The following is a 15,831-nucleotide window of genomic DNA, read 5'->3' as shown; positions in this document are numbered from 1 at the left end:
CAAAAAGGAAAGGAAGTAGAAGGGGGAAATTTATTTACCTGCAAACAAACAAACAAAAAACCCAGAGGACAAATAACCTCTCCCCTACCACAAACACAAATACATACACAAATCCACTAAAAAAAAAAAACCTGGACTTTTCTATACTGACAGAAGAAAATGCCATTGAATTAGGAACCTTTAAAATATTTAAGAGCCACAAAATAAATAGGAAAAAAGTGAATAAGTCTATATAAAGTTACTACAAAAAAGAAGAGTCACACATCAGTCAGCTTTTGAAAATTACCCCAGACAAACACCCATGATGCAGAAGAAAACTATGAGACAACACTCCAATCTGAATTAAATATACTCAAGATTTGGGGATATGAAAAAACACTCTGAATAAGAAATTTAAAAGTTAAAAACAGATATGGACAGGGCTTCCCTGGTGGCGCAGTGGTTGAGAGTCCGCCTGCCGATGCAGGGGACACGGGTTTGTGCCCTGGTCTGGGAAGATCCCACATGCCGTGGAGCGGCTGGGCCCGTGAGCCATGGCTGCTGGGCCTGCGCGTCCGGAGCCTGTGCTCCGCAATGGGAGAGGCCACAACAGTGAGAGGCCCGCGTACCACAAAAAAAAAAACAAAAACAGAAACAAAAACAGAAATGGACAAAAAAGTAGGAAAAAATGAAGAGGGAGTTGATCAAACTCACAAAGAAAAAGGAAAAGAAAATCATCTCAGAAATGAAAACTAAATTACTAGGCACCCAAAGGAGAATAAGTTCAAATGAAAATCTAATAAGTGGCATTAAAGAAAGGGAGGAAAACAATGAAGAGAATAAAATATGATGAAGAAAGAAATAAAAGAGATCACAAAGAAAATGGTTAATATGAAAGACAAGCAAAGAAGAAACAACATACATATAATTGGGGTAAGGGGAGAGGGGAAACGCAATGGAACAGAACAAATATTTAAACCTAAATTGAGAAAACAAATAAAATAAGATGTGAATCTATACATTGGAAAGGACCACCAGGTACTTGGGAAAATTAGCCCAGAATAATTGCTCTGGCACTTGTTCTAATGAAACTATTACGCTTTAAAGACAAATGGAAAAATATCTTCAAAGCCTCCACGAAAAACAAATAACTTACTGTAACAAATTAGATTAGCATCTGACTTTTCAAAGCCAACATATAAAGCAAGTTGATAAATGAACAAGCATTTTTTAAAAACTCAATGAAAGAAAAGGGTAAACTAAGAATTTTATATCCAGCTAAGTTATCCTTCAACTATCAGCGCTACAGACAAAACAAGTTTCAACATACAACAACTAAGGGAATGCTGTACTTATCAGTCTTTCCTGATGAATCTACTAGAGGATAAACTTTATCTATCTATCTTGTTGTAACAAGCAACATTGACAAAATAACCGATGGTGAGCATTTAATAATCTATAAATGTCATGTAAGACTAAAACAAAGATGGGAATGAGAGTAGAAAACTAATGTACGACAGTTATATACTGTGACACAGTAGAATTACTACAACTAGAAAATGGGAAAAGGAAAACAGAAAAAAACTCATTGTTGTATAGGCAACAGGCAATAGATGGGTGTTTAAGGATAATGAAAAAAATCTGATAAGCCTGATAATAAAAGTCAAATAACAAAACAGAGGACTAAGGACATTCAAAAAGGTGTAACTACTAGATTAAAAAAAATACAAACCTTCCTAAATACCCCCTCAAAAAACTGTTTTCAACAAAAAATTTTTAAATATACATCTTAGAAAAAAATTATATATATATATATAATATATATATATACACACACACACACACATGTACATACACACACACATCTTGTGAGAAACAATGCAAGGAAACACTACCCACGAACAACATGGGCTTTAGAGGCACCGATCCTTGCGCAATTGAAAATTCATATATAACTTTATAGTCAGCCCTCTATATCCACAGTTCTGCTTCCAACTGCATGGTTTCAACCAACGGCAGATTGTATCATACTGTGCTACATATTTATTGAAAAAAATCCGTGCATAAGTGGACCCGTGCAGTTCAAACTTGCGTTGTTCAAGGGTCAACTGTAAGTATAAAACATTAAGATAGAGGACTTCCCTGGTGGTGCAGTGGTTAAGAATCCGCCTGCCAACGCAGGGGACATGGGTTGAAGCCCTGGCCCGGGAAGATTCCACATGCCGTGGAGCAAGTAAGCCTGCAAGCCACAACTACTGAAGCCCGCGTGCCTAGAGCCCGTGCTCCACGACAAGAAAAGCCACCACAATGAGAAGCCCGCACACCACAACAAAAAATAGCCTCCACTCTCCACAACTAGAGAAAAGCCCATGCACAGCAACGAAGACCCAGTGCAGCCAAAAATAAATAAATAAATAAATTTATTTTTTAAAATGTTATGATAGAGTTGATACCAAACCTATCAGTCATAACAATAAATGTGGATGAGTTTGCTGTCTATTAAAAGAAATCAACAAACCTATGAATATTTATGTACCAAATAACACAGCAATCACCTTTGTGAAGCAAAAACTACAGGAGATGCAAGGAAATGCAGATGGAAACACACCAATAATAGGAGACTTTAATACACCACACTCAATACAAGATAAAATAGACTAAAAAAATAGGTAAAGAGATAGAAAATCTAAATAACATAAACAACAGGGTAGATCTTATGTGCATATATTGTACTCCACACCCTGATAATAATTACACATTTTTCTCAAGCGCCTAGAGCACTTCCATAAAAATTGATCAGATATATACAGTCACAAGGAAAACAGTAACCCCTATAAAGTAGAACTATTACACAGAACAATATCACAATGCAATAAACCTGAACTTCACTAACAAAAGCAAAAAACAGAAAGGCCCTTCTACCTGGAAATTTTAAAACCTTCCATTAAACAACTCTTAGGTAAAAGGGGAAATACAAGCTGAATTACACAATTTGTAAGAAATAATGGCGGGACTTCCCTGGTGGCACAGTGGTTAAGAACCCGCCTGCCAACGCAGGGGACAGGGGTTTGATCCCTAGTCCAGGAAGATCCCACATGCCGCAGAGCAACTAAGCCCGTGCACCACAACTAGAGAAAGTCTGCACACAGCAATGAAGACCCAAAGCAGGCAAAAATAAATAAATAAAAAAATAAAGTTTATCATGGATTCTATTAAAAAAAAAGAAATAATGGCCATGAAAACACTACATATCAGCATCTATGGGATACAGCTAATGGAGTTATCAGTGGAAAATTCACTACACAAACAACTAACATTAATAAAAAATATAAGAGAATAAAAATAAAGTCCCAGTTCAAAAAAAAAAAAAAACCCTAGAAAAAGGACAAAGGATAGCACAAGGAAAGAAATCTATTTTATAAAGATAAAAGCAGGGGACTTCCCTGGTGGTGTGGTGGTTAAGAATCTGCCTGCCAATGCGGGGAACATGGGTTCGAGCCCTGGTCCGGGAAGATCCCACATGCCGCGGAGCAACTAAGCCCATGCACCACAACTACTGAGCCTGCACTCCAGAGCCCGCGAGCCACAACTACTGAAGCCTGCACGCCTAGGGCCCGTGCTCCGCAACAAGAGAAGCCACCACAATGAGAAGCTCGCTCACCGCAACGAAGAGCAGCCCCCGCTTGCCAGAACTAGAGAAAGCCCGCACATAGCAACGAAGACCCAATGCAGCTAATAAATAAATAAATAAGCAAAAATCAAAGAAAAACAAAACAAAAAAGTAGTAGATCTAATTAATAAAAATCCTGCTTTTTAAAATTAACAAAATAGACAAACCACTAGTTAACTTATTCAGGAGTACAAAAAAAAATCACAAATACACAAAACAAGAAATGACAAGGGAGAAATAAGCATTGAAACAGAAGAAAAAAATTTTTTAAAGAAACTACTTTGCAGACTGCTGTGCAAATAAATTATAAAATCTAGATGAAGTGAATAATTATCTAGGGAAATAAAGACTGCCAAAACTGAGTCCATTAGAGAGAAAACTTAGGCAAACCAATTTCTATATAAAAATAGAGAAAGCAATTTTAAAACTACCCCACAGAAAAGCACCAGGCCCAGATGGTTTCAAAATGGAATTCTATCAAACTTTCAAAGACCAGACCATCCCAGTGCTCTATAAATTATTCCAGAGAGTCAAAAGGAAAGGAAAACGTACCACTTCCTTTCATGAAGCAAATATAACACCGATACCTATACCAGATAAAGACAGCTACTTCAGTGATACGGAAGGCAGACACCTTGCTCCTAATTTTAATAAGATTCTAATTATTTTAAAATTATAATGATGGTTGTACTGCAGTATTTAAAAAAAAAAAGTCCTTAAACCTACAATTATCAGGTTAATGAAGTGAACGAAGGGAAAAACCATTCTGTCTCCCCTCTACAGCTCTCTCCCAGCATCTTCCTCCATTATTGGTCTTCATTAAATGAAATACTGCGGGCTCAGAGGTTGCTTCATTTTTAAATACCATCCAGCCTGGGCCGCCACCACCTATGGGGGGGATCTGTTCCCTTACTGCCACCACTGTTATCTCCTCTTTCTTTTTTAAAATAGATTCTAGAAGAATTTCTCAGGTTTGTCCTCAACCTCACCACTGGGAGGGCTGCCTCAAGGGCACACTTTACTGCTTCTAGCAAGATATTTTTATTTGTTTATCTTCCTGTTTTTCATTCCCATTTCATCTTTCCTTATCTCAGCCAACTACTTCAGGCAGCTCTAATTTTTTATAGACTCAATGTCCTTTAGAATCTTGTTGAGAACACAAACATAAACTTTCTAAAACCTTTTAAAATTCATTTACTAAAACAGCACAGATAGGTATGAAATTCCGAGAAAAAGCCCAAGCGTCCCTTGCATTGTCAAAAGTCACTAGTTAGCAGTTTCCTAATCTTTGAGAAATGTCTCATGCATATACATACGTATACTTACCTACGTGTGCATGTGTGCAAACACACTACTCTCTCTATGCCAGCCTGTGTGGAACACACACATACACAAATGCAATCCTGATCTACACCCCAATTTTTTCACTTACTACGACGCAAAGATCTTTCCGTGCAAGCATTCTTTTTTTTTTTTTTTTTTTTAATTTATTTATTTTTGGCTGCGTTGGGTCTTTGTTGCTGCGTGCGGGTTTTCACTGGTTGCGTCCAGCGGGGGCTACTCTTCGTTGCGGTGCGCGGGCTTCTCGTTGTGGTGGCTTCTCTTGTTGCGGAACACGGGCTCCAGGCATGTGGGCTTCAGTAGTTGCAGCACGCGGGCTCAGTAGTTGTGGCTCGCAGGCTCTAGAGCGCAGGCTCAGTCGTTGTGGCACACGGGCTTAGTTGCTCCGTGGCATGTGGGATCTTCCCGGACCAGGGCTCGAACCCGTGTCCCCTGCATTGGCAGGCGGATTCTTAACCACTTTGCCACCAGGGAAGTCCCCGAGCATTCTTTTTAATGGCTATACTCTATTCCATTATAAGAATGTATCGTCCATAATTTAATCCCTATTAGAGGACATTTATATTATTCATAGATTTTTGTCATTACAAATAATGCAGCATATCACACCCTTTATAATCATCTTTATACACTTTTACAAGTAAATAAATATCTGTAAATTAAAACTGTAGAAATAAAACTGCTTTAAGAGTTTTTTTTTTTTACTCTGACAAATTTGCCAAGCCACACTCAAAAGAAGGTACCAGTTTTGACTCCCATGAATTAAGCATGAAAGCCCGTTTTCTCCCAGTTTTGACAATACTACGTATATTACCAAACTTTTTTATCTGAGTCATGGAAAATGGTACCATTCTAGTTTGCATTTCTATGTGAGACTAGCACTTTTTCATGTTTTCAGACCACTTTTTTTTTTCGTTTTCTGTGAGTTGTCAGCTTGTCATTGTTCATTTTCTATTGGATTTTTTTTCTTACTGATTTAAAGGGGCTCTTCTTGATAGAACCAGAAAATGATCCTTTATTATACATGTGACAATATTTGTCTTAGCTTTTTTCCCTTTTTACTTGCTTGTGGTTATTTTTTTTCCCCAAAGAAATTCATCTTGGCATGGTTAAATTTATCAGCTTTTTCCTTTATGGCTTCTGGGTTTCTTGCTATGTTTAGAAAAACTTAACCCACAGCACTGTTGTGAAATGGAAATAAATTAATACACATGAAGTGCTTAGCACAGAAAAAAACTCCAAGGAGTTTCACCTGTGGAACTAGGAATTTAGTTTTAGGTCAGAATAAAACACAATAAAGGCACAGATTTTAACAGGACCCTGCAATAGGTACTAAAGAGGGGGGATGACTGGGAGAAGAAAGTAAATAAGACAGAGATGAGAAGTTACATCAAGAAAGAGTATGGAGACAAAGAGAAGACAGAATTATTATTTACTACTAATAATATTTTATATTTAATAAAACTTTATAAATTATAAAATAGAAAAGACTTCTCCATGCTTATATTATTACATACACTTTTTTTCCCCTCAATTATCAGCTAGCTCTGATAGCAAGGGAAAAAATAATTTACTGGCCATTATATATTAGGGCTGGTTAAAATTATAGCTACATTTACTGTATGCCATGTGCCAGCGTGCAAAGTAGACTCCAGAAGTCAAACTTTTAACCATTACACTCTGGTATTTATTTCTAAAAATTTCTAAAGCAGAACTCTGACTGTAGATGGTCTTCATTCACAACCATGTGTTCTCACCTTTGTATATTTTACAAAAATAACACTTATGTAGAGTATCCTGCTGATGCTGAGGGAAATTATAAAAGTGACTTCCACTGCTGAAGGTGGCGCTAGGTAACTACAACCACCACCCATCAGGTAGATTGGCAGAGGAGATAAGGCAGGTGGTCTCTTTAGCCCTTTATTAAATAAACCATTATTATTTCATTTCCAGCCAACTTCTAATTATACCTATCATGTTTTTAAGAGTGAACATACAGACACACACACACACAAAAGAGTGAACACAGGAGAGTGATGTTTACAGGGGAAACTTAGTAACCAGCATTTAGCTCAAAGGCTAGACAGAGTATGGGCTTAATAAACATTTGTTATCGCTGTTATCATTCTTATTATTGGTGGAAGATATGCAGATAGATTCTTCTCTTGCATAATTATGTTAGTTTCACACAGACCATTTTGAGATATGAATCATTTATGTTACACTGCCTTTTCAAAAACTGAACTTCACAGCTCAGGAGCTGTCCCTACATTATCTCAAACAGTATATAATTAGAAATTGAAAGTTCTATTCCATAACCCACCCACTTGAGTTTTGATATACTGTAAACTCTCCTTCCTTGGCTATTTTTTTCAAAAAGCCTTTGTATTTACCAAAAAAGTCTTTCCCAATTACATGTTTAATATTTGTAGTGCAATTACTGGCAGTTTTGTGATTTGCAACATGCTTATCACTAACACAGAGCAGTTAGAGTTCATTCAACCCCTGAGATCTTAGTGAGAGACGGTAAGGAAGAATAGTGGAGTTAATAGGACTAGTATGATATTATAGAGCTGGCCTCAAGGATTATTACACTGGTAATATTAGGTACTGAGGCTGTACATCTCTAAACCCTGCCCCCATCTCCCACCTAGTGTGAATTCAAATAGCAGAGGTTAGTCTCCCCAAAAGGTAATGCAAATGTATCTGTATTATCTAAAAGGAGGGGAAAAGGGCAAATTAGTATATCTACATTTGGGTCTGTCAACAAGGTGCGTCCATACAGGATGAGAAAAAACAGATAAATTTCCAGTCTTCCTCATGTATACAGTGGGCACTTGGTGAACGACTGCTGCCTGAATTAACTTCGGGGAATGAAGAAAAACCAGGGAGGAGAAAAGAGAGAGGAAGGGCATAGCGAAAACGTCACACCGGGAAGCGGGGGAAGAGCATTCTCCTCTTGCACATTCTAACCCCTGCAAACCTGCCAGAGCTTGACAATCCCTTCTAATCGGTCATCCTCTGGCACTGTCTATTATTTATTAAGACTCTCAGGTCATAACATGGTCCAGGTCGGTACCACCCATCTCACAGAAAGAGCTTGAAAACACACACACACACACACACACACACACACACAACACCAACACTTATGAAAAAGAGCCTCAAATCAATGTCTAAAACAAATCAGCCCTGTGCTGAGTGGGCCTGAAGAAAGGAAAGACAGAATCCCTGCCTCCAAGAGTTTACAAACCCAAACTATTTGCCCAGAAATCCTACCAGAAATCTAAATCCCTCATTAGTGAATACAGATTCTGCAAAGGCTTAGCTCACTGACGCCAGGATCTTATTTATGTCAAGTGAGTTTAAAAAAAAAAAAATGCTGATGAACCAAAAAGAAAATACAATGATGCTGAATATTTTATCTATGTCCCCTTCCCCCAGTGATGTGGGGAAACAGTCAAGCAGGCCAATAATTTCAGGAACTTATTCTCAAGGCTGCTATGCTAAGAAGGGAATTTAAACTAGGGATCTGAAGTCTTATTTCAGTTTCTTGCCTAAATATAAAGTGATACTGGGTATAGCTTTCTTACCCGCTGCTCCAGAAAAATCATTATCTTTGTCCTTGGGGAGAAAGTTTAGAGTTTGGTACTTTCTGCAGATTACAAGAATATTCCTCTTTTCCAATTAAATTTTAATTTTCTATGGGAAAAGGATGAGTCACAAGGGAGGGGCAGTCGATAGGGACAAGCATTCTAGGTAACAGAGGCAAGAAAAAAAGTTAAGGCAGTTAGCTTTCTAATGGTAGTGGATAGCTGCTATGTCTTTATAAATCATTATCTTTTCATAGAGTTTCACTGGTCAGCATCTCTGCTCTGATGACAAGACAATAAATGGAAACTGCCTCCAAAAGTCTTTCCACAAATGGCTTCTACCCTGTTCAAAGCCTCTCTCTCTCTTGTCTGCTCTCCCTGGGTCCACTCCAGCCTCCTACAATCCTCCCTTCACAGCAGCTAGAGGGATATTTTTAAATAGATCAGCTCACGCCACTCCCCTGATCACATCCTTCTACAGTTTTGCATTGCTCTTAAAATACAACCCAAACTCTTCTCCATGGTCCACGTGACAGTGAGGACCTTAAAAATCCCTGTGTGGCCTAGTCTCCACCTACAGCCCCCGTCTCAGCTCCTCCACGTGCTCCCTTCTGTCCTTCAAGCACTCCAAGAACTCCCTACCTCAGCACTCCCGCACTTGCTGTTTCCTTAAAACCTGGAACACCCAATGCCTAGCACGGTGCCCCCCGCACTTAGTAATCCCACGATAAATAAGTTAAATCCCAAGTTCTTGAATGAATGGGTCAGTGTTTCATTAGAGTGGGTCAATGGAATGACACAGACTTGGATCTATAGTCTACTATTTTTAAAATAAACATATTGCGTGTGTGTATATGTATGTGCGTATAGACAGACATATATACAGTGTGCATGAATATGTATATCAGTATACAAGTATGTACGTATTCTAAACAGTATGCTCTATACTGACAAATTTTAGTTTCAGTTTGGTACTATGTTCATCAAACTCATTTGATGCTGGCCTACAAGTCTGTCTCCCTCTCTAAATTCAATGCTCCTTGTGAACATGAATCGTATCTTTCATATTTCAGTGCTGCCAAGGACCACAGCATATACAAGCTTGCTAAATGCACACAACCCTCCAAAACTCAGTAATGAACTGGGCTGCATTTTAGGGTGTTTGAATCCATTTCGGGGAGGGTCTCAAACCGTTGGTTGCAGGCCACAACTGCCACAGAACCTGCCAAACATCAGTATTTGCCTTCCCCTTCCTTAAAAAGGTAAGCATTGGAGGGCAAGTGCTGTCTGTGTTTCCCAAAGGGAAAGAGGAATAAGCACAGTATCTTCTATTGTTCCTAACAAAGTACACCAAGGCCCGCTAGTAACAGTTACAAACAAGGGTTGGCTCTGCTTTTCCAGCTCTTGTGCGACTCTCTTAACATTCGCCACACTGACCACTTGCAAGAAGGGTAAGTGATCTTAGCAGTGGCCCCTGCATTTGAGCAGCTCTGAACAAAAACCTGAGCTTACATCGGGGCAAGACATTAATAAAGACAACCCAGTTTCAACTGGAAAGACGTAGAACTGTTATTTTTCAGTAAGGCAAGTTTATTTACTCCTACAGGATACAAACAAACAGGGCCACTAAGGAGAGCCTGGGACAAATGTACCTGACCTGCATCAGATAAATCAAAAGCCTAGAGTCTGAGAACAAGCTAAATTTCCTGGCCCTCTCAGTTTAAGCCCTCAGACACCACCTTCCAGAGGAACAAAAGCAAATGCAAAAGATGCACCAGATGCTGAAGAATACAGCCAGTTTTGTCAGCTAAACAAGGCAGAGTAGGGCAGCCAAGCAATCTCAAAATCTAAACTCAGCACTAGCATTGCTATATTACCTGGGTGGGAGGGAGAATCATATAATTGCTCATACCTTCCTTTCCTTACCTGTGATGTTGAGATGTATCAGCATACTGAATATATGACACTGTAATTATTAAATGCATACAAACTCTAAACCTTAAACCCATGAACCAAAAAGAATTACTTTGATAATTAAACAAAACAAAATTCAGAATATTAGTCATTCAGGAGTCAGCTCATATGATCACCTCCTCAGAGATCTTTCCTAAACCCATTATCAAAACTAACCACGTTCTCCACATTCGGTTTATTTTTTTCCCTCCCAGCAGTTATTACTACCTGAAATAGTCTCATTTATTCATGTGTTTGTCCACTTTCTCTTTCAGCCATAAGAACAACGATCTTTGCCTATTCTACTGCTTCATCCTGCCTGGTTCAATAACTACTTGTTGAATGAATTAATTCTGAGGTTAAAAATCATTTGAAAAAGAACACAGTTCGAAGACTAACACTATCTGATTTCAAGACTTGTTATAAAGCTACAAGATCATGTGGTATTGGCATAAGGAAAGTCAAATAGATCAATGGAACAGAAGAGAGTCTAGAAATAGGCCCACATATAAATGGACAACTGATTTTCAACAAAGGTACAAGTTCAATAAAGACGGACAGTCTTTTCAACAAATGGTGCTAGAACAACTGGACATCCATATGCAAAAAGAGAAGATACAGCCACACCTCATACCACATACAAAAGTTAACTCAAAGTGGATCATAAAGCTAAAACTATAAAACTTGTGGAAAACAAGAGAAAACATTTGAGACATTTTGGGTCATGCAAAAATTTCTTAGGAATGACACCACAAGCATGATCCTTTTTTTTTTTTAATTGATAAAGTAGACTTCAGCAAAATTAAAAACCTCCGTTTAAGACATTTTAAAAAATGAAAAGACAAGCCACAGACTAAAAGAAAATATTTGCAATTCTGATCAAAGACTTGTATCCAGAATAAGAAACTCTCAAATTTCAATAAGAAAACAAACAAGTAAATTTTATTTTTTTTTCACAAGTAAATTTTAAAAGGGAAAATATTTAGGGCTTCCCTGGTGGCACAGTGGTTGAGAGTCCACCTGCCGATGCAGGGGACATGGGTTCATGCCCCGGTCCAGGAAGATCCCACATGCCGCAGAGCAGCTGGGCCCGTGAGCCACGGCCACTGGGCCTGCGCGTCTGGAGCCTATGCTCCACAACAGGAGAGGCCACAACAGTGGGAGGCCCGCGTATCACAAAAAAAAAAAAAAAAAAGGGGGGGGGTGGAAATATTTAATCAAATAGACGTGTCACCAAAGAAGATATACAGATGGCAAATAAGCACATGAAAAGATGATCAACATTATTAGTCACCAGGGAAGATACAAATTAAAACTACAATGAATAAATATCAAATCATTATGCTGTACACCTGAAACTAATATAATGTTCTATGTCAATTATACCTCCATTAAAATATGAAATAAGTAAAATTAAAAAGTGCTGATATGGGGGAAAAAACTACAATGAGATACAATGACACACCCTTTAGATGGCTAAAATTTAAAAACTGACCATTCCAAGTGTTGGCCAGGATGTGGAGGAACCGAACTCTAATACACTGCCAGTGGGAATGTAAATGGTAATGTAAATGGTAATGTAAATGTAATGTAAATGGTAACCACTTTGAAAAAGTTTGGCAATTGCTGAAAGAGCTAAATATACATCTGCTATGTGATCCAACCATACCACTGATAGGTATTTACCAAAGAGGAATGAAAGTATACATCCATACAAACACTTGTACTTGAACATTCAGAGCAGCTTTATTTGTGAAGCCAAATTCTGAAACAACCCAAACATCCATCAATAGGTGGATGGATAAATAAACGGTGGTACCTCCATAAAATGGAATATTACTAATCAATAAAAAGTAAGGAACTATATGACACACACTACAACATGGATGAATTTCAACATAATTTTGCTGAGCATAAGAAGCCACACATAAAAGTCCATTTACATAAAATTCTAGGAAATGCAAACTAATGTATAGTAACAGAAAGCAGAAGAGTGTTTGCCTGGCAACAAGGAAGGGATTATAAAGGGCACGAGGAGCCATCAAAGGGGTGATGGATATGTTCATTATTTTGATTGTGGTGATGGTTTCACGAGTGTATACACGTGTCAAAACTTATCAAATTGTACACTTAAATATACGCAATTTGTTGCGTGTCATTTATACCTCAATAAAGCTGGGTTAAAATAATAAAACAGACCTATGATCTGAAAAATAATAATAAATAATCCCCAATTATGTGTGCTACATTCATAATCTGCTTTTTAGGTGGCACACGTTTCTTTTCCATAATAGGTAAGGGAGGGCTGGAAGAGAGGAGGAATTACTCTGTTTCAAACTGTCATCTTTACCACTTGCTGCTTTGGCTATACCGACACTTCCTGGCTTCTAAACTAACAAGCTGGACAATGTAGGGTCTATTACTACCCAGCCCCTACCCAACTCCCAGCCCCCAGTCTTTGTCTCCTAAAAGAAGCAGATCCTTACTTGTCTGGAAGAGCAGACACAAGGAACAAAAGGCTCAATGACTATTTGACAGATTAAATAGACAACTGTTTTATTTAAAAGCTCCCTAAGGAATTAGAACATTTGAGGCTATACACTGTTCTGCTGAAATGCAATTATATATTACCCAGATCTGTAAGCACTTGCCAACAGACCTGTCCAAATCACTCACTTCCCAAGTTTTCAGTTTTCTTCTTTCTCTCTTTTCATTCCATGAATGAATAATGTGCAGGTATTTCTGAGAAGACATTCCTAATATTTTGAAAAGTCTCTCATTCAAATAACTCCAACAGCTTGAAACAGTTTCTCAAATGTCTAAGACAGTGACCATAACAGGACAATGAAGTCTAAACAATGGGTCTTATATATGAATCGTATATAAAGAGTGGAAATACAAAATAGCAGGATCATTATCTGAAAACAGTAGATCACACTACTGTTTAACAACAAAATTAAGGCTTACAAATTATTGGCAATACTTATAAAATAATAGTAACCTGGTAATTAACAAGAGGGTTCTGGCTCCATCATTTATTGATTGAGTGACCTTAGGCAAGTTGCCTAACTTTTTTTTTTTTAATTTATTTATTTATTTTTGGTTGCATTGGGCCTTCGTTGCTGTGCACGGTCTTTCTCTAGTTGCGGGGACCGGGGACTACTCTTTGCTGTGGTACGTGGGCTTCTCTTGTTGCAAAGCATGGGCTCTAGGCGTGCGGGCTTCAGTAGTTGTGGCTCATGGGCTCAGTAGTTGTGGCTTGGGGGCTCTAGAGCACAAGCTCAGCAGTTGTGGCGCAAGGGCTTAGTTGCTCCGGGTCATGTGGGATCTTCCCCGACCAGAGGTCGAACCCCGAACCCGTGTCCCCTGCATTGGCAGGTGGATTCTTAACCACTGTGTCACGAGGGAAGCCCAGGTTGCCTAACTTCTGAAACTCACTTTACTCATCTTTAGAACGGGGATAACAATACCTACCTCATAGAGTTATAGCAAGGATTAAACTTGTTTGGCATACAGTAAGAGCTAAATAAATGTTAGCTATTAGTAGTGTGATTGCCCTGAGCTTTCAAAGGATCTCATTAATTCACTAACCTTCCTTCTGACTCTTAGGTTCAAATCCTATCATTTACTAGCATGTTTCTTCTGAGCCTCAGTTTCCACATCCGTAAAACGGGGGTGATTAATGTTACCTGACTTTTAAGGTTGTGAAGGATTAAATAACTAGACATACAGCTCCCTTCCCTTCCATCTCCCAAAGCGAAGATCGCAGAGGAAGGAAATACTTCTAATAGCTGCAGATACAGTCAGTTTTTCCATTTCTGGCACGTGAGGGGTGGGGGGGAAAAGGAGGTGCAAAGAGGCATATAAAGGGGTCAGGGATCCTGAGTAAAGCCCCCAAATGCGCGCAAGAGGCAGAGGGACCCAGAGCGGCTCGACCGTCGGGGGCCTGGCCCCGCGCAACTGGCCCCTACTCTCCCCTCCCGCGTCCCAGGCCGAGGAGCCTCCCCAAGTGAGCGGGGTTATTTCGGAATCACCATGAGGCAATTCTCATGAGGCAATGGGTCAGGAATGCGGCGCCGAGCCGGGCCGCTGGCGTCCGCGGTTCCCCGGGCGGTTCTACCTGCCCCGTCCAGACGGGCATCCCCAGGGCTGCGGGAGCCGGAACTCGGGGAGGCAGGAAATGAATGGGGACCCGAGGGGTGGGGGCGCGGTGGGGCCGGACCCCCGGGCCCGGGAGGGCTAGGGGGTTGGGACGGAGCCTGCCCCCGCGACCCCGGGCGGGAGTCCGAAGCCCAGCCGGGCCGCCCCCTCCCGGGCGGGGCTGAACGAAAGCGGCGGGGGCCGGGCCGAGGCCCGCGCCGGGCCCTCGGGACTCCTCACCTCCGCGATGTCATGTTCCTCCCGCCCTCCGGCTCCGCGACGGACCCGCTCCTAGCTCAGGCTCCGCTGGGCCCGGTCACATCGGGCTGGCCCAAGGGAGGCCCGCTCCGGACCGGACGGGGGGCAGAGCCAGCCGGCCGCGCGCAGACCCCCCTCCAGGCCTGGGGATCCCAGAGACTGTGCAGCCGCCCCCCAAGCCCGGTTCGCTCCTCCTCCTCCCCCGCCCTTCGCTACCGGCGCCGCTGTGACGTCACCCCACGCGACGCCCGCCGCTATTTCCTGTTTCCACGCCGCCGTGGACTGAGCGGCGGCTGGTGATGGCAGTTAGGTGGCTCACTAGAGCCTTCTCCGCGCTGTTTCCAAAGCACCTTCTTATCCTCTTTTAGATCTTGGCGTCAGGCGGTGCATTGCGCGCTCAAGTTGCACGCACTCGAGTGAATTGATCGCATCCGCTCCCACCGTGTCAATTTCCATCCCTGCGCCAAGTCAAATTTCATTCATTTCATTCCACAAATAGTCGCTCCACTTACCAGCTGTGTAACCTTAGGAAAGTTGTTTGGTTTCTCTGAGCCTCAGTTTCCTCCATTCCTTCATTTCTGTAAAATGAAAATAGTAATTGTATTTTCTTCGTAGGATTATGGGGAGGATTAAATACGTAAAATGTTTAGAACTAGGCCTGGCCTATTTAATAAGTGCTTTGTGAATATTAGCTGTATTAAGTATCATTAGAAGGACACATCTGAGTGTTTTCTATCTGCTAGGCACTGATTTTTGACTATGAGGATACAACAGTGAACTGAAAGGACAAAAATCCTGGTGTTCTCATGGGAGGAGCTACAGTAATCAAGATAAATAAAACACACAAGATAATACTCCGGTCCTCATTTCCCTTCTTTTTTCCATAGCCCTTTATAT

The 15,831-nt window shown here is 40.5% G+C and overlaps 1 protein-coding gene across 2 annotated transcripts in view; it reads right to left on the bottom strand.

The window, feature by feature from the left end:
• PTPN11 (protein tyrosine phosphatase non-receptor type 11) overlaps positions 1 to 15,129 on the bottom strand; it is a 78,096-nt gene extending 62,967 nt beyond the window's left edge. Inside the window, exon 1 of one of the 2 annotated variants that reach the window (XM_029222413.1) lies at positions 14,917 to 15,129. In XM_029222413.1, coding sequence (XP_029078246.1) covers positions 14,917 to 14,930 — 14 coding nt within the window. In that variant the 5' untranslated portion in view covers positions 14,931 to 15,129. The remainder of the gene's footprint in view (positions 1 to 14,916) is intronic. The other variant, XM_029222409.1, reaches the window with a different exon arrangement.
• Positions 15,130 to 15,831: the final 702 nt, after the last annotated feature.

The sequence above is a fragment of the Monodon monoceros genome, unplaced genomic scaffold (assembly GCF_005190385.1).
Source record: "Monodon monoceros isolate NGI ecotype Baffin Bay Population unplaced genomic scaffold, NGI_Narwhal_1 Super_Scaffold_1, whole genome shotgun sequence".
Taxonomy (NCBI): domain Eukaryota; kingdom Metazoa; phylum Chordata; class Mammalia; order Artiodactyla; family Monodontidae; genus Monodon; species Monodon monoceros.
Note: the sequence above shows the minus strand (reverse complement) of the source record. Positions and strands in the feature narration are given on the sequence as shown.